The 24,621-nt window shown below is 42.8% G+C and overlaps 1 protein-coding gene across 1 annotated transcript in view; it reads left to right on the forward strand.

Moving 5' to 3' along the window:
- LOC139553387 (glutamate receptor-interacting protein 2-like) overlaps window positions 1–24,621 on the forward strand; it is a 256,634-nt gene that overhangs the window by 87,468 nt on the left and 144,545 nt on the right. The window contains exons 3-8 of the mRNA XM_071365667.1: window positions 1,390–1,525; window positions 4,800–4,945; window positions 8,215–8,301; window positions 10,205–10,280; window positions 14,516–14,661; window positions 22,259–22,406. Coding sequence (XP_071221768.1) covers window positions 1,390–1,525; window positions 4,800–4,945; window positions 8,215–8,301; window positions 10,205–10,280; window positions 14,516–14,661; window positions 22,259–22,406 — 739 coding nt within the window. The remainder of the gene's footprint in view (window positions 1–1,389; window positions 1,526–4,799; window positions 4,946–8,214; window positions 8,302–10,204; window positions 10,281–14,515; window positions 14,662–22,258; window positions 22,407–24,621) is intronic.

A 24,621-nucleotide genomic window follows, 5' to 3' on the forward strand; every position in this document is an offset into this window, starting at 1 on the left:
GTTCTTGGTCACCTCCCTGACCAGGGCCCTTCTTCCCCGATTGCTCAGTTTAGCCAGGCGGCCAGCTCTAGGAATAGTTTTGCTGGTTCCAAACTTCTTCCATTTAAGAATGATGGAGGCCACTGTTTTCTTGTGGACCTTCAATCCTGCAGAACATTTTTGGTACCCTTCCCCAGATCTCTGCCTCGACACAATCCTGTCTCGGAGCTCTACGGACTATTCCTTCGACCTCATGGCTGTTACATCTGCCCCTGCCACGCCCGCTACTTCTCATCATGTGTCTCCCTAACCTGCCGCCACTCCTCCAGTGCTCTCTCCCTCTCTCTCTGTGTGAGTGGAGACAGGTGTGCTGGAGTCAGAGCAGATCCCCACCAGCTGCAACCTGCTCCATAGTCAAGACCCCTACTAATACTCCGCCGTGCCACTTCCACACTGCCAGATCGTAGCCTCTGCTCAGTCAGTCTCCATTTCAAGCCGTTTGTTCCTGCATAGATCTTGTTATCCTGTGGTGCCTGTTTTCACTAGCCTGACGCTGCTTTTCTCTCCGCTACAGTTCCGTCCGCTCTGACTCTGGTCCCTGTCTCCAGTCCCTCGTCTCATCAGTCCAGCTTCCCAGCCCTGGACCCCCGCTCTAATGCTTCCTTGGATTCCGCTCCAGGCCTGCTTACCTGCCCCTACTCCCCTTGCCCTGGCCACAGCCTCAGTCCCTGGTTCCCTGCTACCTGCCCGAGCTCCCCCTGGCCTGCACCCCATCTACCCCCCGCTTTTCAATAAATACCTTGGTTACCTTATCCCTGTCTCCTCGTCTGAGACTCCACTTGGGTTCACCTGCTCCACCCCACATAACAATGGCTTGGTTTTTGCTCTGACATGCACTGTCAACTGTGGGACCTTATATAGACAGGTGTGTGCCTTTCCAAATCATGTCCAATCAAATTAATTTACCACAGGTGGACTCAAATCAAGTTGTAGAAACATCTCAAGGATGATCAATGGAAACATGATGCACCTGAGCTCAATTTTGAGTCTCATAGCAAATAGTCTGAATACTTATGAATACTTACTTATGTAAAGGTATTTTAGTTTTTTATTTGTAATACATTTTCAAAAATTTCAGAAAAACCTGTTTTCACTTTGTCGTTATGGGGTATTGTGTGTAGATTGCTGAAGATTTTTATTTATTTGATCCATTTTAGAAAAAGTCTGTAACGTAACAAAATGTGGAAAAAGTAAAGGGGTCGAATACTTTCCGAATGCACTGTACAATGTATACTGTCCATTGACTGTGCTTCTGTGTGTTCTTTTGGCTGTGAAGGCTTGGTTACTATACAATGTATACTGTCCTTTGACTCCTGTGTTTGTTTGTTCTTGTATTTGTATTTGGGGTAGAAGATCTGCGGGGCGTGACGATAGTAGAGCTGATTAAGAAGGAAGGCAGCACCTTGGGCCTCACCATCTCTGGAGGAACAGACAAGGATGGAAAGCCCCGCGTCTCTAACCTACGACCAGGAGGACTGGCTGCCAGGTGAGATCTCCACTTTTTTTTTTTTTACAGTTATTCGCTCACTTTTTTACTGAATGTGCGTGCGTGCAGCCTTGTACAGGACAACATCATCCGTGACTTACGCCTGAACCTCCATCCCCTCAGTCCCCCATTCACAGCCACAGATGCTGTCATGCTGTATCAGCCAATCAGGCCCTGATGTAGGAACAACCACCTGACCTTTCATTTCACTAGAGGCAGATTTCCAAAGGATTGTTTAACGACTAGGACGACGATGCTAAAAATAGCCGCATAGTCTTGGTCTTTTGTCATTATGTGTAAATCTACTGACTGACCTGTTTGGCTTTTGGAAGAAGCCCCCCCCCCCACACAAAGCAGACTTACAGTTGAGCTGCTCTGCTGACAATTTATGTAGAAAGTGGATTTTATCCAAAACTGTTTTCCTCTGAATAAAGAAAGTGGGACAGGTAAAAATCTGAATTAATCTCAGGACTGGCATATTTAATTAATGAAGATACAATATCAGCTAAATTAGCAATGTACCAAAAAATAAAGCAGTATTCATCGTGTGAGTAGTGTCGCTGTTCAGACGTATGGTGCTTCACAGTGACTGTGGGAAGACACTAATCCTTGAGGATCCTAGATTGCAACATAATAGCCTGTTGGCATTGTTGATCTGTCAGTTTGTGTATCTGTCATCACTGTCTTCTCTGGTGGGTGTATGAGAAGTCCTTTGATCTAGTGGGTGTATGAGATGTCCTTTAATCTAGTGGGTGTATGATACATCCTTTAATCTAGTGGGTGTATGATACATCCTTTAATCTAGTGGGTGTATGAGAAGTCCTTTAATCTAGTGGGTGTATGAGAAGTCCTTTAATCTAGTGGGTGTATGATACATCCTTTAATCTAGTGGGTGTATGATACATCCTTTAATCTAGTGGGTGTATGAGAAGTCCTTTAATCTAGTGGGTGTATGAGAAGTCCTTTAATCTAGTGGGTGTATGAGAAGTCCTTTAATCTAGTGGGTGTATGAGAAGTAATTTAATCTAGTGGGTGTATGAGAAGTCCTTTAATCTAGTGGGTGTATGAGAAGTCCTTTAATCTAGTGGGTGTATGAGAAGTAATTTAATATAGTGGGTGTATGAGAAGTCATTTATTCTAGTGGGTGTATGAGAAGTCCTTTAATCTAGTGGGTGTATGAGAAGTCCTTTAATCTAGTGGGTGTATGAGAAGTCCTTTAATCTAGTGGGTGTATGAGACGTCCTTTAATCTAGTGGGTGTATGAGAAGTCCTTCAATCTAGTGGGTGTATGAGACGTCCTTTAATCTAGTGGGTGTATGAGAAGTCCTTTAATCTAGTGGGTGTATGAGAAGTATTTTAATCTAGTGGGTGTATGAGAAATCCTTTAATCTAGTGGGTGTATGAGACGTCCTTTAATCTAGTGGGTGTATGAGAAGTCATTTAATCTAGTGGGTGTATGAGAAGTCCTTTAATCTAGTGGGTGTATGAGACGTCCTTTAATCTAGTGGGTGTATGAGAAGTCCTTTAATCTAGTGGGTGTATGAGACGTCCTTCAATCTAGTGGGTGTATGAGAAATCCTTTAATCTAGTGGGTGTATGAGAAGTCATTTAATCTAGCGGGTGTATGAGACATCCTTTAATCTAGTGGGTGTATGAGAAGTCATTTAATCTAGCGGGTGTATGAGACATCCTTTAATCTAGTGGGTGTATGAGAAGTCCTTTAATCTAGTGGGTGTATGAGACGTCCTTTAATCTAGTGGGTGTATGAGAAGTCCTTTAATCTAGTGGGTGTATGAGAAGTCATTTATTCTAGTGGGTGTATGAGAAGTCCTTTAATCTAGTGGGTGTATGAGAAGTCCTTTAATCTAGTGGGTGTATGAGAAGTCCTTTAATCTAGTGGGTGTATGAGACGTCCTTTAATCTAGTGGGTGTATGAGAAGTCCTTCAATCTAGTGGGTGTATGAGACGTCCTTCAATCTAGTGGGTGTATGAGAAATCCTTTAATCTAGTGGGTGTATGAGACGTCCTTTAATCTAGTGGGTGTATGAGAAGTCCTTTAATCTAGTGGGTGTATGAGAAGTATTTTAATCTAGTGGGTGTATGAGAAATCCTTTAATCTAGTGGGTGTATGAGACGTCCTTTAATCTAGTGGGTGTATGAGAAGTCATTTAATCTAGTGGGTGTATGAGAAGTCCTTTAATCTAGTGGGTGTATGAGACGTCCTTTAATCTAGTGGGTGTATGAGAAGTCCTTTAATCTAGTGGGTGTATGAGACGTCCTTCAATCTAGTGGGTGTATGAGAAATCCTTTAATCTAGTGGGTGTATGAGAAGTCATTTAATCTAGTGGGTGTATGAGACGTCCTTTAATCTAGTGGGTGTATGAGAAGTCCTTTAATCTAGTGGGTGTATGAGAAGTCGTTTAACCTAGTGGGTGTATGAGAAGTCATTTAATTAAGTGGGTGTATGAGAAGTCCTTTAATCTAGTGGGTGTATGAGACGTCCTTTAATCTGGTGGATGTATGCGAAGACAGGAGCTTGCTTTCTGTTTTCATTTGGAACGTTAAGTAACTAGCATCATCATATTGTTAATCTCTATACAGTAGGTTGATCTATATTTCCAACAAAATGTAATTTATTGTTAATCACAGTCATACTGTGGTAGGCTTTGTAACATGGGATATTTGATTGACATTCTTTTTACTTGTTGACAAACTCTCTCCTTTCTCAAACTCTCTACCTACATGTACCTCTCTACCGCACAATCCCACTATAAGAAACGCAGCATCAAAAACAATTTTTTCGTGGAGTCCGCCTTGAATACTTCAAACCACAAGTTATCTACCTGGCACTCACAACCAACAAAGAACTTATCGATTAACTCTGTCTGGTCCTATCTGTTTGTCTGTGTGGAACTCGGAACCAGAATGTTATTGTTGTAGAATAGATGGAATAGATGTTTTGTCCTGAAATGTGTTTTCTCCCAAACTAGTTGCCAAACTATAGAGTTTGATTGTTATCGATTTTAGGAAAGTATTGATTTAAAATTCTGTTTAAAGAGAATAGATTTTAACCAACGTCATGCTATTCATCTGTCGTGGATTCTGAAGCCTGTAGGTTTTAATGAAAGGTGGGATATATATTATTATCACCTAGATAATGTTGTATCTCTTGTCCTGTCTAATGAGTGATGAGCTAGATAATGTTGTATCTATAGTATGGTCCTGTCTAATGAGTGATGAGCTAGATAATGTTGTATCTCTGGTCCTGTCCTAGGAGTGATCAGTTGAACGTGGGCGACTACATTAAGTCAGTGAATGGCATCAACCTGACTAAGCTGAGACATGAAGAGATCATCAGTCTGTTGAAGAACGTGGGAGAGCGAGTTGTGCTGGAAGTGGAGTACGAACTGCCCCCATCAGGTAGGACGGGCTGACTATTGTTCTTGGGTTGTAGTCTGAATTCAAACTCCTGTACCTGCTAGACACCTCCTTAGATCCAGGAAGAAGAAGACAAATATATCGAAATGCAACCAATCAAAGGCCAAGCTTTTACCATACTGCTACTACTACTAATCTAATACTACTAATATAATACTACTGATCTAATACTACTGATCTAATACTACTAATCTAATACTACTAATCTAATACTACTGATCTAATACTACTAATCTAATACTGCTTATCTAATACTACGAATCTAATACTACTATTCTAATACTACTAATCTAATACTACTGATCTAATACTACTAATCTAATACTACTAATATAATACTACTAATATAATACTACTATTCTAATACTACTGATCTAATACTACCGATCTAATACTACTAATCTAATACTACTATTCTAATACTACTGATATAATACCACTAACATAATACTACTAATCTAATACTACTGATCTAATACTACTAATCTAATACTAATAATATAATACCACCGATATAATACTACTAATCTAATACTACTGATCTAATTCTACTAATCTAATTCTACTAATCTAATACTACTGATCTAATACTACCAATCTAATACTACCAATCTAATACTACCGATCTAATACTACTGATCTAATACTACTAATCTAATACTGCTAATCGCATACTACTGATCTAATACTACCAATCTAATACTACTAATCTAATACTACCAATCTAATACTACTGATCTAATACTACCGATCTAATACTACTGATCTAATACCACCGATATAATACTACTTATCTAATACTACTGATCTAATTCTACTAATCTAATACTACTGATCTAATACTACCAATCTAATACTATCGATCTAATACTACTAATCGAATACTGCTAATCGCATACTACTGATCTAATACTACCAATCTAATACTACTAATCTAATACTACCAATCTAATACTACTGATCTAATACTACTAAGCTAATACTACACATCTAATACTACTAATCTAATACTACTGATCTACTACTACAAATCTAATGCAACTGAACTAATACTACCGATCTAATACTACTAATCTAATACTACTAATTTGATACTAATATTCTAATACTAATAATCTAATACTACTAATCTAATACTACTGATCTAATACTACTAATCTAATATTACTGATCTAATACTACGAATCTAATACTACTCATCTAATACTACTAATCTAATACTACTATTCTAATACTACTGATCTAATACTACCGATCTAATACTACTAATCTAATACTATTAATCTAATGCTACTAATCTAATACTACTAATATAATACTACTGATCTAATACTAATAATATAATACACTCATCTAATACTAATAATATAATACTACTAATCTAATACTACTGATCTGATACTACTAATCTGATACTACTAATCTGATACTGCTAATCTAATACTACTAATCTAATGCTACTAATCTAATGCTACTGATCTACTACTACTAATCTAATACTACTGATCTAATACTACTAATCTAATACTAATAATATAATACCACCGATATAATACTACTAATCTAATACTACTGATCTAATTCTACTAATCTAATTCTACTAATCTAATACTACTGATCTAATACTACCAATCTAATACTACCAATCTAATACTACCGATCTAATACTACTGATCTAATACTACTAATCTAATACTGCTAATCGCATACTACTGATCTAATACTACCAATCTAATACTACTAATCTAATACTACCAATCTAATACTACTGATCTAATACTACCGATCTAATACTACTGATCTAATACCACCGATATAATACTACTTATCTAATACTACTGATCTAATTCTACTAATCTAATACTACTGATCTAATACTACCAATCTAATACTATCGATCTAATACTACTAATCGAATACTGCTAATCGCATACTACTGATCTAATACTACCAATCTAATACTACTAATCTAATACTACCAATCTAATACTACTGATCTAATACTACTAAGCTAATACTACACATCTAATACTACTAATCTAATACTACTGATCTACTACTACAAATCTAATGCAACTGAACTAATACTACCGATCTAATACTACTAATCTAATACTACTAATTTGATACTAATATTCTAATACTAATAATCTAATACTACTAATCTAATACTACTGATCTAATACTACTAATCTAATATTACTGATCTAATACTACGAATCTAATACTACTCATCTAATACTACTAATCTAATACTACTATTCTAATACTACTGATCTAATACTACCGATCTAATACTACTAATCTAATACTATTAATCTAATGCTACTAATCTAATACTACTAATATAATACTACTGATCTAATACTAATAATATAATACACTCATCTAATACTAATAATATAATACTACTAATCTAATACTACTGATCTGATACTACTAATCTGATACTACTAATCTGATACTGCTAATCTAATACTACTAATCTAATGCTACTAATCTAATGCTACTGATCTACTACTACTAATCTAATACTACTGATCTACTACTACTAATCTAATGCTACTGAACTAATACTACCGATCTAATACTACTAATCTAATACTACTAATTTGATACTAATATTCTAATACTAATAATCTAATACTACTAATCTAATAGTACTAATCTAATAGTACTAATCTAATACTACTAATCTAATACTACTACCAGAGGGGCAGCGACCAGGGGGGCAGTAACCAGGGGGGCAGTTACCAGAGGGGCAGCGACCAGGGGGGCAGTAACCAGGGGGGCAGTCACCAGGGGTCAATCTGGAACTTGGCTGTAATATGAGTTTTCTCAACCACATGACCTGCTCAGGGAAACACTACAGGTCCCAGTTATCAGCCACTGCCTAGAGTTTTACCTGCTCAGGTCACGTGGTCTGCCAGTCTGACATTAGGGTTGCCAGTAAGAGGTCTGTGTGTTACCTGACCTTCCATTCTAGTAAAACAGCCACTTGAATTTTACACGCCTATCCGATTCTGCCTGACCTTTCCGGGTTTGTAATAATGAATATTTATCGTCTATTTATCTTTGCTGTCCGCTGGTTCCTGGTAGTGAGCCCAGTAAAACCTGTGATTTAATGGTGGTGACATCATTCATAAGCCTCTCTCTTCCTGTATCTCTCTCTCTGTCTCTCTCTCTGTCTCTCTCTCTCTGTCTCTCTGTCTCTGTCTCTCTCTCTCTGTCTCTCTGTCTCTCTCCCCCAGCACCAGACAGTACCTCAGGTGTGATTTCCAAGACAATGGAGATATGTTTGCACAAAGAAGGGACCAGCTTCGGCTTCGTCATGAGAGGTACTACACTATGCATTCATTACACAGCCTGCGTCTCAATTGGCACCCTGTTTCCTATATAGGGCTCTGGTCAAAAGTAGTGCAACCTATTCCCTATGGGCTCTGGTCAAAAGTAGTGCACTATGTAGGGAATAGGGTGCCATTTGGGATGCAGACTATCCATTCATTTCACAACATGTGTCAAACTCATTCCACGGAGAGCCGAGTGTCTGCGAGTCTCCGCTCCTCCTTTGTACTTGATTGATGAATTAAGGTCACTAATTAGTAAGGAACTCCCCTCACCTGGTTGTCTAGGTCACTAATTAGTAAGGAACTCCCCTCACCTGGTTGTCTAGGTCACTAATTAGTAAGGAACTCCCCTCACCTGGTTGTCTAGGTCACTAATTAGTAAGGAACTCCCCTCACCTGGTTGTCTAGGTCACTAATTAGTAAGGAACTCCCCTCACCTGGTTGTCCAGGTCACTAATTAGTAAGGAACTCCCCTCACCTGGTTGTCCAGGTCACTAATTAGTAAGGAACTCCCCTCACCTGGTTGTCTAGGTCACTAATTAGTAAGGAACTCCCCTCACCTGGTTGTCTAGGTCACTAATTAGTAAGGAACTCCCCTCACCTGGTTGTCTAGGTCACTAATTAGTAAGGAACTCCCCTCACCTGGTTGTCTAGGTCACTAATTAGTAAGGAACTCCCCTCACCTGGATGTCTCGGTCACTAATTAGTAAGGAACTCCCCTCACCTGGTTGTCTAGGTCACTAATTAGTAAGGAACTCCCCTCACCTGGATGTCTAGGTCACTAATTAATAAGGAACTCCCCTCACCTGGTTGTCTAGGTCACTAATTAGTAAGGAACTCCCCTCACCTGGATGTCTAGGTCACTAATTAGTAAGGAACTCCCCTTACCTGGTTGTCTAGGTCACTAATTAGTAAGGAACTCCCCTCACCTGGATGTCTAGGTCACTAATCAGTAAGGAACTCCCCTCACCTGGTTGTCTAGGTCACTAATTAGTAAGGAACTCCCCTCACCTGGATGTCTAGGTCACTAATTAGTAAGGAACTCCCCTCACCTGGTTGTCTAGGTCACTAATTAGTAAGGAACTCCCCTTACCTGGTTGTCTAGGTCACTAATTAGTAAGGAACTCCCCTCACCTGGATGTCTAGGTCACTAATCAGTAAGGAACTCCCCTCACCTGGATGTCTCGGTCACTAATTAGTAAGGAACACCCCTCACCTGGTTGTCTAGGTCTTAATTGAATGGAAAAACCAAAAAGTCGCAGACACTCGGCCCTCCGTGGAATGAGTTTGACACCCCTGCATGACACAGACAAACCTGGCACCCGCCCGTTTCCACTACAGTCGAGGTTGATTGTGTTCCAGTCACAGCTGACCCATAAAGGAGGAACACTCAAATTAATTTAAGCTAGCCTCAGCAGTCCACCAATTGGAAATGCTAATCTCTTAACAACGCCATCCACAGATCAATAAAAGACAAAGTAATTTAGGCTGTCGGGAAATCAATCCAACATTTACAGCACAGTTAGCATGGAAGACTTGTTTTAACTGTGGATGTCATAAAAGGTTAGTGAAACTGAGTAAAAATATTCTTCAACATAAATATTCTTGAGATTCTTCAATGCATACTTTTATTAGACAATAGTTTTGATGCAATTTAATATACTGTATATAATATAATATATGCCTGTTTAGCAGACGCTTTTCTCCAACGTACTGTCATATGGGTGATCCTCAGTGGGAATCGAACCCACGATCCTTAGCATTGTAAGCACCGTGCTCGACCAACTGAACCACACGGGACCAAATTGATGTCGGTCAGGCAGACGCCCTATTTAAAAGCGATGCCGTACTGTATTACCAAACCATTTCCTCAAGCGGTCTGTTTATGTTTCAGGGGGCTCACACGAAGACTGGAACAAATCTCGCCCGTTAGTGGTAACATACGTCAGACCAGGAGGTCCTGCAGACAGGTAATGTGGAACATGGTGTGACACCTTATTCCCCGTGTGGAATGGAACAGAGTAGGAAATCAATGAAAAGGAATAGAGTAGAATATGACTTTATTTTGTCTAGCTTTAGTGAGATGGAAACTATGTCGTATGCTTTGCTCCCACAAGATACAACACACAGCTGGAGGAGCACAGAGGAGCACAGGGTCAGCTGGAGGAGCACAGAGGAACACAGGGTCAGCTGGAGGAGCACAGAGAAGCGCAGGGTCAGCTGGAGGAGCACAGGGGAGCACAGGGTCAGCTGGAGGAGCACAGAGGAGCACAGGGTCAGCTGGAGGAGCACAGAGGAGCACAGGGTCAGCAGGAGGAGCACAGAGGAGCACAGGGTCAGCTGGAGGAGCACAGTGTCAGCAGGAGGAGCACAGAGGAGCACAGGGTCAGCAGGAGGAACACAGAGGAGCACAGGGTCAGCAGGAGGAGCACAGAGGAGCACAGGGTCAGCTGGAGGAGCACAGGGTCAGCAGGAGGAGCACAGAGGAGCACAGGGTCAGCTGGAGGAGCACAGGGTCAGCTGGAGGAGCACAGAGGAGCACAGGGTCAGCTGGAGAGGCACAGGGGTCAGCTGGAGGAGCACAGAGGAGCACAGGGGTCAGCTGGAGGAGCACAGAGGAGCACAGGGGTCAGCTGGAGGAGCACAGAGGAGCACAGGGTCAGCTGGAGGAGCACAGAGGAGCACAGAGGAGCACAGGGTCCGCTGGAGGAGCACAGGGTCAGCTGGAGGAGCACAGAGGAGCACAGGGTCAGCTGGAGGAGCACAGGGTCAGCTGGAGGAGCACAGAGGAACACAGGGCCCCTGGAGCTACAGTACACCTAATTTCTTTATTCTTTATTTTTACTATTCAGATTACAGACCAAATAAATGCTTCACAGAGTTCAAGTAACAGACACATCTCAACATCAACTGTTCAGAGGAGACTACGTGAATCAGGACTTTATGTACGAATTGCTGCAAAGAAACCACTACCAATAAGAAGAGGAGACTTGCTTAGGCCAAGAAACATGAGCAATGGACATTAGACCGGAGGAAATCTGTCCTTTGGTCTGATGAGTCCAAATTTGAGATTTTTGGTTACAACCGCCGTGTCTTTGTGAGACGAAGAGTAGGTGAACAGATGATCTCTGCATGTGTGGTTCCCACCGTGAAGCCTGGAGGAGGAGGTGTGATGGTGTGAGGGTGCTTTGATGGTGACTCTGTCAGTGACTTATTTAGAATTCAAGGCACACTTAACCAGCATGGCTACCACAGCATTCTGCAGCGATACGCCTTCCCATCTGGTTTGCGCTTAGTGGGACTATCATTTGTTTTTCAACAGGACAATGACCCAAAACACACCTCCAGCCTATGTAAGGGCTATTTGACCAAGAAGGAGAGTGATGGAGTGCTGCATCAGATGACCTGGCCTCCACAATCACCCGACCTCAACCCAATTGAGATGGTTTGGGATAAGTTGGACCGCAGAATAAAGGAAAAGCAGCCAACAAATGCTCAGCATATGTGGGAACTCCTTCAAGACTGTTGGAAAAGCATTCCTCATGAAGCTGGTTGAGAGAATGCCAAGAGTGTGCAAATCTGTCATCAAGGCAAAGGGTGTCTACTTTGAAGAATCTTAAATATATTTTGATTTGTTTAACATTTTTTTGGTTACTACATGATTCCATATGTGTTATTTCATAGTTTATGTCTTCACCATTATTCTACAATGTAGAAAATAGTAAAAATAAAGAACAAGGTGTTCTAAAATGTTTGACTGGTACTATATGTTATAGTGCACTGCTATATAGGGTGCATATGTAGTGCACTACTGGTGTCATTTGAGACATTTTTTTCTGTGTGGGTTTGGCTGAGAGGGATATTGAAAATTAATGTCTCCTGAATATGTCGGCTGGTGCTAGTTACTTATGCATATGTTTTCACTCTTCCCACCCACATGTAAAATAAGATTCACTCTTCCCACCCACATGTAAAATAAGATTCACTCTTCCCACCCACATGTAAAATAAGATTCACTCTTCCCACCCACATGTAAAATAAGATTCACTCTTCCCACCCACATGTAAAATAAGATTCACTCTTCCCACCCACATGTAAAATAAGATTCACTCTTCCCACCCACATGTAAAATAAGAGGGATGAGAAATTTCAGCCAACGCTGAAGTGAGAGAGTGTGTGAGAGAGAGAGCGAGGGATCGAGTAGACAGAGGAGAGAGGAAAGGTAGAGGTGGAAGGAGAGAGAGAGGAGAGGAGGGGGTAGAAGGAGAGAGAGGAGGGGGTAGAAAGCGAGGGAGAGGAGGGGTAGAAAGCGAGAGAGAGGAGGGGTAGATGGAGAGAGAGGAAGGGTAGGAGAGAGAGAGGAGAGGTAGGAGAGAGAGAGGAGAGGAAGGAGATGAGAGGAAGGAGAGAGGAGAGGAAAGGGAGGAGAGGTAGAAGGAGAGGGGAGAAGAAATGGAGGAGAGGTAGGAGAGAAAGAGAGGAGAGGTAGAAGGAGAAAGAGGAAAGAAGAGAGGAGAGGTTGAAGGAGAAAGAGGAGAGAAGAGAGGAGAGGTAGAAGGAGAAAGAGTGGAGAGGTAGAAGGAGAAAGAGGAGAGAAGAGAGGAGAGGTAGAAGGAGAGAAAGGAGAAAGAGAGGAGAGGTAGAAGGAGAAAGAGGAGAGAAGAGAGGAGATGCAGAATGAGAGAGGAGAGGAGACAGAAGGAGAGAAAGGAGAAAGAGAGGAGAGGTAGAAGGAGAAAGAGGAGAGAAGAGAGGAGATGCAGAATGAGAGAGGAGGTAGAAGGAGAGAAAGAAGATCAGAGGGTGCAGTCTGCCATAATGAAACTGGATTTATTCAGTGTACCACTTTGGCACAGGGAATGTAAATGCTACTTGGGTTTTCTCTGCCATTTGTATGATAGTCCAAGAATTTAGTTACAGAACATTGTTGGAGATGAGGTCCCTTAAATACAATGCGACAGAATGCAGAAAGTGGAAGAGAATATGCCATGCTTCTCCCTCCCTCCTTCTCCTCTCCCTCCATCTCTCCTTCCCTCTGTCCTTTGCTCACTCTCTCGCTCCCCCCCCCCCCCATCTCTCTCTCTCTCTCTCGCTCAACTACGAGACTGTTATGTAGCCTGTGACTGTCTGAGACATCTTCCATCTCTGTCTTTGGTTCAGTCTATCAGGTATGAAGGTAAGACCCAGATGCAGACAACGTCGAATTAACAATGGTTTAATAATCCAACAGGGGCAGGCAATACACAGGTCAAGGCAGGCAGGGGTCAGTAAACCAGAGGTGGGGCAATGGTACCGGATGGCAGGCAGGCTCAGGGTAGGCAGAGGTCGGTAATCCAGAGGGGGGCAAAGGTACAGGTCGGCAGGCAGGCTCAGGGTCAGGCAGTGTGACCAGGCAGGCGGGCTCAGAGTCAGGACAGGCAAGGGTCAAAACCAGGAGGGCGAGAAAAAGAGAGACTGATAAAAGCAGGAGCTGAGACAAAACCGCTGGTTGACTTGACAAAGACAAACTGGCAACAGACAAACAGAGAACACAGGTATAAATACACAGGGGATAATGGGGAAGATGGACGACACCTGGAGGGGGGTGGAGACAATCACAAAGACAGGTGAAACAGATCAGGGTGTGACACAGTCAGCGTTCCTTTGTGTCTCCTCTGTTGTCTCCTCTGTTGTCTCCTCTGTTGTCTCCTCTTTTGTCTCCTCTGTTGTCTCCTCTGTTGTCTCCTAGGACTGTGGTCAAATGTCACAAATCGCCTGACAGTTGTATAAAAGTCGTTTTAGATAGCTTGGGTTGGATAGAAGACATCTTCATTTACTCCTTTTTTCCTTTTACAACAAGGAAGTTATGAACTCAGAAAAGGATCTACCCTGTGCATCTATCACCATATGTCTTGTATAATATCTCTGGTCAGGTCACATGGTTAGGAACAAAATCTGGATTTACTAGTTCATCTATCCTTGTTTATTGAACAAAATAACAGTGACCCCTTCTTCTTCTCTGCCCATCTCTACCGTTTCTCTTTCTCTACCTTCCTGTGTCTCCTCCTCTCCCTGTGCTTCTCTCTCTTCTCCCTTCCTCTCTCTCCTCTGCCTCCGTCTCTTTCTCTACCTTCCTGTGTCTCCTCCTCTCCCTGTGTGTCTCTCTCTTCTCCCTTCCTCTCTCTCTATCTCTACCTGTCCCGTCCCCTGTCCCGTCCTCCTGTAGAGAGGGTAGTCTGAAGCCGGGGGATCGTCTGATGAGTCTAGACGGGGTGCCCCTCCACAGTGCCAACCACAGGGATGCCCTCGCCGTGCTCAACCAGTGTGGCCAGGAGGCCCTTTTCCAGATTGAGTATGACGTCTCTATCATGGGTAAGAGAAACCGTCTAAATATACTGTATTCTATTCTAGTCATTCTATCTCTATCATGGGTAAGAGAAACCGTCTAAATATACTGTATTCTATTCTAGTCATTCTATCTCTATCATGGGTAAGAGAAACCGTCTAAATATACTGTATTCTATTCTAGTCATTCTATCTCTATCATGGGTAAGAGAAACCGTCTAAATATACTGTATTCTATTCTAGTCATTCTATCTCTATCATGGGTAAGAGAAACCGTCTAAATATACTGTATTCTATTCTAGTCATTCTATCTCTATCATGGGTAAGAGAAACCGTCTAAATATACTGTATTCTATTCTAGTCATTCTATCTCTATCATGGGTAAGAGAAACCGTCTAAATATACTGTATTCTATTCTAGTCATTCTATCTCTATCATGGGTAAGAGAAACCGTCTAAATATACTGTATTCTATTCTAGTCATTCTATCTCTATCATGGGTAAGAGAAACCGTCTAAATATACTGTATTCTATTCTAGTCATTCTATCTCTATCATGGGTAAGAGAAACCGTCTAAATATACTGTATTCTATTCTAGTCATTCTATCTCTATCAGAGTTCACACTCTCCTGGAGAAATAAATAATTTAAATAATGTCAGCTTATTTTGTGTCATCCAGGCTGAATATGAACTTGATTTTATTTGTTTATTTTCTTTAACTTCACTGAAATGTGAAACAAAGTAAAAAAGTGAGTAGTAATGTGTTGGGGATCCCAGACAGTGTTTGTTTTGTTCAGCTCTCAAAGGAAAGCAACTAGACACGTAATAATAAAGCCCAGTCTCTTCACTGACTTTCTTCACCTGGAACCAGCCAGTGGGAGAATACCAGACACTACCTGCCTACCTGGGCTGCAGGTCTTTGATACCTGTCTATTCATTTATTTTGACTCAACAGACCCCAGACACTTCAGGGACTACAAGCTTAACTTGAACTAACAGTGGGAAAAATACCAATACCAGTCAGAACCAGTATAAATATACTGTAGATGTACCAGTCAGGACCAGTATAAATATACTGTATATGTATCAGTCAGGACCAGTATAAATATACTGTATATGTACCAGTCAGGACCAGTATAAATATACTGTAGATGTACCAGTCAGGACCAGTATAAATATACTGTATATGTACCAGTCAGGACCAGTATAAATATACTGTATATGTACCAGTCAGGACCAGTATAAATATACTATAGATGTACCAGTCAGGACCAGTATAAATATACTGTATATGTACCAGTCAGGACCAGTATAAATATACTGTATATGTACCAGTCAGGACCAGTATAAATATACTGTAGATGTACCAGTCAGGACCAGTATAAATATACTGTAGATGTACCAGTCAGGACCAGTATAAATAAACTGTAGATGTACCAGTCAAGACCAGTATAAATATACTGTATATGTACCAGTCAGGACCAGTATAAATATACTGTATATGTACCAGTCAGGACCAGTATAAATATACTGTATATGTACCAGTCAGGACCAGTATAAATATACTGTATATGTACCAGTCAGGACCAGTATAAATATACTGTATATGTACCAGTCAGGACCAGTATAAATATACTGTAGATGTACCAGTCAGGACCAGTATAAATATACTGTATATGTACCAGTCAGGACCAGTATAAATATACTGTATATGTACCAGTCAGGACCAGTATAAATATACTGTATATGTACCAGTCAGGACCAGTATAAATATACTGTAGATGTACCAGTCAGGACCAGTATAAATATACTATAGATGTACCAGTCAGGACCAGTATAAATATACTGTATATGTACCAGTCAGGACCAGTATAAATATACTGTAGATGTGCCAGTCAGGACCAGTATAAATATACTATAGATGTACCAGTCAGGACCAGTATAAATATACTGTATATGTACCAGTCAGGACCAGTATAAATATACTGTATATGTACCAGTCAGGACCAGTATAAATATATCAATCAATCAATCAATTTTATTTTATATAGCCCTTCGTACATCAGCTAATATCTCGAAGTGCTGTACAGACACCCAGCCTAAAACCCCAAACAGCTAGTAATGCAGGTGTAGAAGCACGGTGGCTAGGAAAAACTCCCTAGAAAGGCCAAAACCTAGGAAGAAACCTAGAGAGGAACCAGGCTATGAGGGGTGGCCAGTCCTCTTCTGGCTGTGCCGGGTGGAGATTATAACAGAACTATGCCAAGATGTTCAAAAATGTTCATAAGTGACAAGCATGGTCAAATAATAATCATGAATAATTTTCAGTTGGCTTTTCATAGCCGATCATCAAGAGTTGAAAAACAACAGGTCTGGGACAGGTGGCGGTTCCATAACCGCAGGCAGAACAGCTGTATATACTGTATATACTGTATATACTGTATATGTACCAGTCAGGACCAGTATAAATATACTGTATATGTACCAGTCAGGACCAGTATAAATATACTGTATATGTACCAGTCAGGACCAGTATAAATATACTGTATATGTACCAGTCAGGACCAGTATAAATATACTGTATATGTACCAGTCAGGACCAGTATAAATATACTGTATATGTACCAGTCAGGACCAGTATAAATATACTGTAGATGTACCAGTCAGGACCAGTATAAATATACTGTATATGTACCAGTCAGGACCAGTATAAATATACTGTATATGTACCAGTCAGGACCAGAATAAATATACTGTATATGTACCAGTCAGGACCAGTATAAATATACTGTATATGTACCAGTCAGGACCAGTATAAATATACTGTATATGTACCAGTCAGGACCAGTATAAATATACTGTATATGTACCAGTCAGGACCAGTATAAATATACTGTATATGTACCAGTCAGGACCAGTATAAATATACTGTATATGTACCAGTCAGGACCAGTATAAATATACTGTATATGTACCAGTCAGGACCAGTATAAATATAGTGTATATGTACCAGTCAGGACCAGTATAAATATACTGTATATGTACCAGTCAGGACCAGTATAAATATACTGTATATGTACCAGTCAGGACCAGTATAAATATACTGTATATGTACCAGTCAGGACCAGTATAAATATACTGTATATGTACCAGTCAGGACCAGTATAAATATACTGTATATGTACCAGTCAGGACCAGTATAAATATACTGTATATGTACCAGTCAGGACCAGTATAAATATACTGTATATGTACCAGTCAGGACCAGTATAAATATACTGTATATGTACAAGTCAGGACCAGTATAAATATACTGTATATGTACCAGTCAGGACCAGTATAAATATACTGTAGATGTACCAGTCAGGACCAGTATAAATATACTGTATATGTACCAGTCAGGACCAGTAAAAATATACTGTAGATGTACCAGTCAGGACCAGTATAAATATACTGTATATGTACCAGTCAGGACCAGTATAAATATACTGTAGATGTACCAGTCAGGACCAGTATAAATATACTGTATATGTACCAGTCAGGACCAGTATAAATATACTGTATATGTACAAGTCAGGACCAGTATAAATATACTGTATATGTACCAGTCAGGACCAGTATAAATATACTGTAGATGTACCAGTCAGGACCAGTATAAATATACTGTATATGTACCAGTCAGGACCAGTATAAATATAATGTATATGTACCAGTCAGGACCAGTATAAATATACTGTATATGTACCAGTCAGGACCAGTATAAATAAACTGTAGATGTACCAGTCAGGACCAGTATAAATATACTGTATATGTACCAGTCAGGACCAGCCTGCTTCAGCTCAACATCTTTTTAGTTAAACTAGTCGACACTTGAACGTCTGTGTCCCTGATCAAGAGGAGGTGTCTGGGGTCTGTGTCCCTCATCAAGAGGAGATATCTGGGGTCTGTGTCCCTCATCAAGAGGAGGTGTCTGGGGTCTGTGTCCTTCATCAAGAGGAGATATCTGGGGTCTGTGTCCCTCATCAAGAGGAGGTGTCTGGGGTCTGTGTCCTTCATCAAGAGGAGGTGTCTGGGGTCTGTGTCCTTCATCAAGAGGAGATATCTGGGGTCTGTGTCCCTCATCAAGAGGAGGTGTCTGGGGTCTGTGTCCCTCATCAAGAGGAGGTGTCTGGGGTCTGTGTCCCTGATCCAGAGGAGGTGTCTGGGGTCTGTGTCCCTCATCAAGAGGAGATATCTGGGGTCTGTGTCCCTGATCCAGAGGAGGTGTCTGGGGTCTGTGTCCCTCATCAAGAGGAGGTGTCTGGGGTCTGTGTCCTTCATCAAGAGGAGGGATCTGGGGTCTGTGTCCTTCATCAAGAGGAGATATCTGGGGTCTGTGTTCCTCATCAATAGGAGGTGTCTGGGGTCTGTGTCCTTCATCAAGAGGAGATATCTGGGGTCTGTGTCCCTGATCAAGAGGAGGTGTCTGGGGTCTGTGTCCCTGATCAAGAGGAGGTGTCTGGGGTCTGTGTCCCTCATCAAGAGGAGATATCTGGGGTCTGTGTCCCTGATCCAGAGGTGGTATCTGGGGTCTGTGTCCCTCACCAAGAGGAGGGATCTGGGGTCTGTGTCCCTCATCAAGAGGAGATATCTGGGGTCTGTGTCCCTGATCCAGAGGTGGTATCTGGGGTCTGTGTCCCTCACCAAGAGGAGATATCTGAGGTCTGTGTCCCTGATCCAGAGGTGGTATCTGGGGTCTGTGTCCCTCACCAAGAGGAGGGATCTGGGGTCTGTTTCCCTCATCCAGAGGAGGGATCTGGGGTCTGTATCCCTCATCCAGAGGAGGGATCTGGGGTCTGTATCCCTCACCAAGAGGAGGTGTCTGGGGTCTGTGTCCCTCACCAAGAGGAGGTGTCTGGGGTCTGTGTCCCTCACCAAGAGGAGGTATCTGGGGTCTGTGTCCCTCATCAAGAGGAGATATCTGGGGTCTGTGTCCCTCATCCAGAGGATATATCTGGGGTCTGTGTCCCTCATCCAGAGGAGATATCTGGGGTCTGTGTGCCTCATCCAGAGGAGGGATCTGGGGTCTGTGTCCCTCATCCAGAGGAGGGATCTGGGGTCTGTGTCCCTCACCAAGAGGAGGTGTCTGGGGTCTGTGTCCTTCATCAAGAGGAGATATCTGGGGTCTGTGTTCCTCATCAATAGGAGGTGTCTGGGGTCTGTGTCCCTCATCCAGAGGAGATATCTGGGGTCTGTGTCCCTGATCAAGAGGAGGTGTCTGGGGTCTGTGTCCTTCATCAAGAGGAGATATCTGGGGTCTGTGGCCCTGATCAAGAGGAGGTGTCTGGGGTCTGTGTCCCTGATCAAGAGGAGGTGTCTGGGGTCTGTGTCCCTCATCAAGAGGAGATATCTGGGGTCTGTGTCCCTGATCCAGAGGTGGTATCTGGGGTCTGTGTCCCTCACCAAGAGGAGGGATCTGGGGTCTGTGTCCCTCATCAAGAGGAGATATCTGGGGTCTGTGTCCCTGATCCAGAGGTGGTATCTGGGGTCTGTGTCCCTCACCAAGAGGAGATATCTGGGGTCTGTGTCCCTGATCCAGAGGTGGTATCTGGGGTCTGTGTCCCTCACCAAGAGGAGGGATCTGGGGTCTGTTTCCCTCATCCAGAGGAGGGATCTGGGGTCTGTATCCCTCACCAAGAGGAGGGATCTGGGGGTCTGTGTCCCTCACCAAGAGGAGGTATCTGGGGTCTGTGTCCCTCATCAAGAGGAGATATCTGGGGTCTGTGTCCCTCATCCAGAGGAGATATCTGGGGTCTGTGTCCCTCATCCAGAGGAGGGATCTGGGGTCTGTGTCCCTCACCAAGAGGAGGGATCTGGGGTCTGTGTCCCTCATCCAGAGGAGATATCTGGGGTCTGTGTCCCTCATCCAGAGGAGGGATCTGGGGTCTGTGTCCTTCACCAAGAGGAGGGATCTGGGGTCTGTATCCCTCATCCAGAGGTGGTATCTGGGGTCTGTTTCCCTCCGTGAGAAACACTGTGTTGGTTCTTCTCAGACAGGAAGTAAAGTGGTGCTCCTGCTGCTCTCCGCGAGACAGACTGTCTCTGGCCTCGTTTCCTTTTCATTCTGAATCTCAAACAGCAGGTTTTCTGTCTGGCTGAGTGGCAGGTTTGGCAACCTTTGACCTCCTCCCTGTATTGAAGGTGAAGTGGTTACCCAGTGTTGCCGGACTCTTTTCCAGCCCAATAAGAGCAACTTGGCCCTCCAGGCCGCCCTAGCAAGCCTAGACCACTGGAACAGGGAAAACTACAGCCCCCAGTCTCCCTCTACACAGGGTTCTCTGGCTTGGTATAGGTAAAAATCTGTCATTTTGCTCCTGAGCAAGACAGTTAACCCACTGTTCCCCGGGCACCGAAGACGTGGATGTCGATTAAGGCAGCCCCCCGCACCTCTGAGTTCTCTGTCACTTGAGAAAAAACGCTGGTAGGCTTGACGAAACAAAACAAACTGGCAACAGACAAATAGAGAACACAGGTATAAATACACTGGGAATAATGGGGAAGATGGGTGACACCTGGCGGGGGATGCAGACAATCACAAAGACAGGTGAAACAGATCAGGGTGGGACAACGCAGGTAAGCTAGTGGTTAGAACGTTGGGCCAGTAACCGAAAGGTTGCTGGATTGAATCCCCTAGCTGACAAGGTAAAAATATGTCCTTTTGCCTCTGAGCACGGCAGTTAACCCACTGTTTCCCCGGGTGCCGAAGACATGGATGTTGATTAAGGCAGCCCCCCGCACCTCTCTGATTCAGAGTTCTCTGGCATGGTATAGTGATGTACTGTGGCTGGAACAGGGAAAACTACAGCCCCCAGTCTCCCTCTACACAGGGTTTAAATTTGCAGATTTACATTTGAGTCAGTTAGCAGACGCTCTTCTCCAGAGCAATTAGGGTTAAGAGCCTTGCTCAAGGGCACATCGGCAGATTGGTCACCTAGTCGGCTCAGGGATTCGAACCAGTACCATTATGGTTACTGGCCCAACACTAGGTTACCTGCCGCCCCAGATCTCTATGGCTTAGGAAGGAGACAAGGGATACAGCAGCTGTTGTCTCGTTCACCTCCAAACCCCATCCAATATTACAACTATCAGCTACCACAGTATTGTGTACAAAAGCGTTATTCAATAGCTGTATTGTCCTGGCCACAATAGTGCTGTTTTCCGTCCTTCCTCGCCAATCAGGGACTCCGACCTGGGACACCAGACGAGTGGACTGAACTCTCTGGTCATTGAATGACAGTAATTGACCAATTATGGTAAATCAGGTAAAAAAATTAAATCACTTCAAACCTCAAAGGCTGGAACTGAACTGCCCTGGACAATAATGACAGCTAATTGTCCCATGTTCCTGCTGTTAACCTCACATTGTAATACATTTCTGGGAGGTGGACTCTGAATGCCATATCGTAGTCATCATAGAGTAGCAGGAATTAAAACGTTTAAACCCTGTACTGTGGAACAGTTGTTTTTGTGTCTAACTTATCCATAGGAGATGCTAGAGCAGTGCATGAGTATTGTGAGAATTATTCTGCCAAAACCTTTTATAACCTGCAACCAGTATTCTATCAAACTTCATCTGTGCCTTTCAGATACTGTGACGAATGTGTCTGGTCCCCTATTGGTGGAGATCGCCAAGTCACCAGGGGCGGCTCTGGGTATCACCTTGACAACCACCACCCACAGGAACAAACAGGTCATCGTCATCGACAAGATCAAAGCAGCTAGTGTGGTGGACAGGTGAGCTGACAGACCCACAGCTAGTGTGGTGGACAGGTGAGCTGACAGACCCACAGCTAGTGTGGTGGACAGGTGAGCTGACAGACCCACAGCTAGTGTGGTGGACAGGTGGGCTGAACTGGTAGACAGTCTACCTTTCACGTCATTCCTCAGATAGACAGTTTACTTATCACGTCATTCAACAGAGAGAGTCTACCTATCACGTCATTCAACAGGTACTGTATACAGTTCAGCAAAGCAGTGAGCAGCAGTGATTTAGAGGGTAACCAATGTTGCTGCTATACCAGATGAATCTGGTTTGAGATACTCAGGAGAGCACATTAGAATACAAATACTTCTCTCTCTCTCTGTCTGTCTGTCTGTCTGTCTGTCTGTCTGTCTGTCTGTCTGTCTGTCTGTCTGTCTGTCTGTCTGTCTGTCTGTCTGTCTGTCTGTCTGTCTGTCTGTCTGTCTCTCTCTCTCTCTCTCGTCCTCTCTCTCTCTCTCTCTCTCTCTCTCTCGTCCTCTCTCTCGTCCTCTCTCTCTCTCTCTCTCTCTCTCTCTCTCTCTCTCTCTCTCTCTCTCTCTCTCTCTCTCTCTCTCTCTCTCTCGCTCTCTCTCTCTCTCTCTCTCTCTCAATTCAATTCAATTCAAGGGGCTTTATTGGCATGGGAAACATGTGTTAACATTGCCAAAGCAAGTGAGGTAGATAATATACAAAAGTGAAATAAACAATAAAAATGAACAGTAAACATTACACATACAGAAGTTTCAAAGCAATAAAGACATTACAAATGTCATATTATATATATACAGTGTTGTAGCAATGTATAAATGGTTAAAGCACACAAGTTAAAATAAATAAACATAAATATGGGTTGTATTTACAATGGTGTTTGTTCTTCACTGGTTGCCCTTTTCTTGTGGCAACAGGTCACAAATCTTGCTGCTGTGATGGCACACTCTGGAATTTCACCCAGTAGATATGGGAGTTTATCAAAATTGGATTTGTTTTCGAATTCTTTGTGGATCTGTGTGATCTGAGGGAAATATGTGTCTCTAATATGGTCATACATTGGGCAGGAGGTTAGGAAGTGCAGCTCAGTTTCCACCTCATTTTGTGGGCAGTGAGCACATAGCCTGTCTTCTCTTGAGAGCCATGTCTGCCTACGGCGGCCTTTCTCAATAGCAAGGCTATGCTCACTGAGTCTGTACATAGTCAAAGCTTTCCTTAAGTTTGGGTCAGTCACAGTGGTCAGGTATTCTGCCACTGTGTACTCTCTGTTTAGGGCCAAATAGCATTCTAGTTTGCTCTGTTTGTTTGTTAATTCTTTCCAATGTGTCAAGTAATTATCTTTTTGTTTTCTCATGATTTGGTTGGGTCTAATTGTGCTGTTGTCCTGGGGCTCTGTGGGGTGTGTTTGTGAACAGAGCCCCAGGACCAGCTTGCTTAGGGGACTCTTCTCCAGGTTCATCTCTCTGTAGGTGATTGCTTTGTTATGGAAGGTTTGGGAATCGCTTCCTTTTAGGTGGTTGTAGAATTTAACGGCTCTTTTCTGTATTTTGATAATTAGTGGGTATCGTCCTAATTCTGCTCTGCATGCATTATTTGGTGTTCTACGTTGTACACGGAGGATATTTTTGCAGAATTCTGCATGCAGAGTCTCAATTTGGTGTTTGTCCCATTTTGTGAAATCTTGGTTGGTGAGCGGACCCCAGACCTCACAACCATAAAGGGCAATGGGCTCTATGACTGATTCAAGTATTTTTAGCCAGATCCTAATTGGTATGTTGAAATTTATGTTCCTTTTGATGGCATAGAATGCCCTTCTTGCCTTGTCTCTCAGATCGTTCACAGCTTTGTGGAAGTTACCTGTGGTGCTGAGGTTTAGGCCGAGGTATGTATAGTTTTTTGTGTGCTCTAGGGCAACGGTGTCTAGATGGAATTTGTGGTCCTGGCGACTGGACCTTTTTTGGAACACCATTATTTTGGTCTTACTGAGATTTACTGTCAGGGCCCAGGTCTGACAGAATCTGTGCAGAAGATCTAGGTGCTGCTGTAGGCCCTCCTTGGTTGGTGACAGAAGCACCAGATCATCAGCAAACAGTAGACATTTGACTTCGGATTCTAGTAGGGTGAGGCCTGGTGCTGCAGACTGTTCTAGTGCCCGCGCCAATTCGTTGATATATATGTTGAAGAGGGTGGGGCTTAAGCTGCATCCCTGTCTCACCCCAC

Source organism: Salvelinus alpinus, chromosome 2, assembly GCF_045679555.1.
Source record: "Salvelinus alpinus chromosome 2, SLU_Salpinus.1, whole genome shotgun sequence".
NCBI classification, from domain to species: Eukaryota; Metazoa; Chordata; class Actinopteri; order Salmoniformes; family Salmonidae; genus Salvelinus; species Salvelinus alpinus.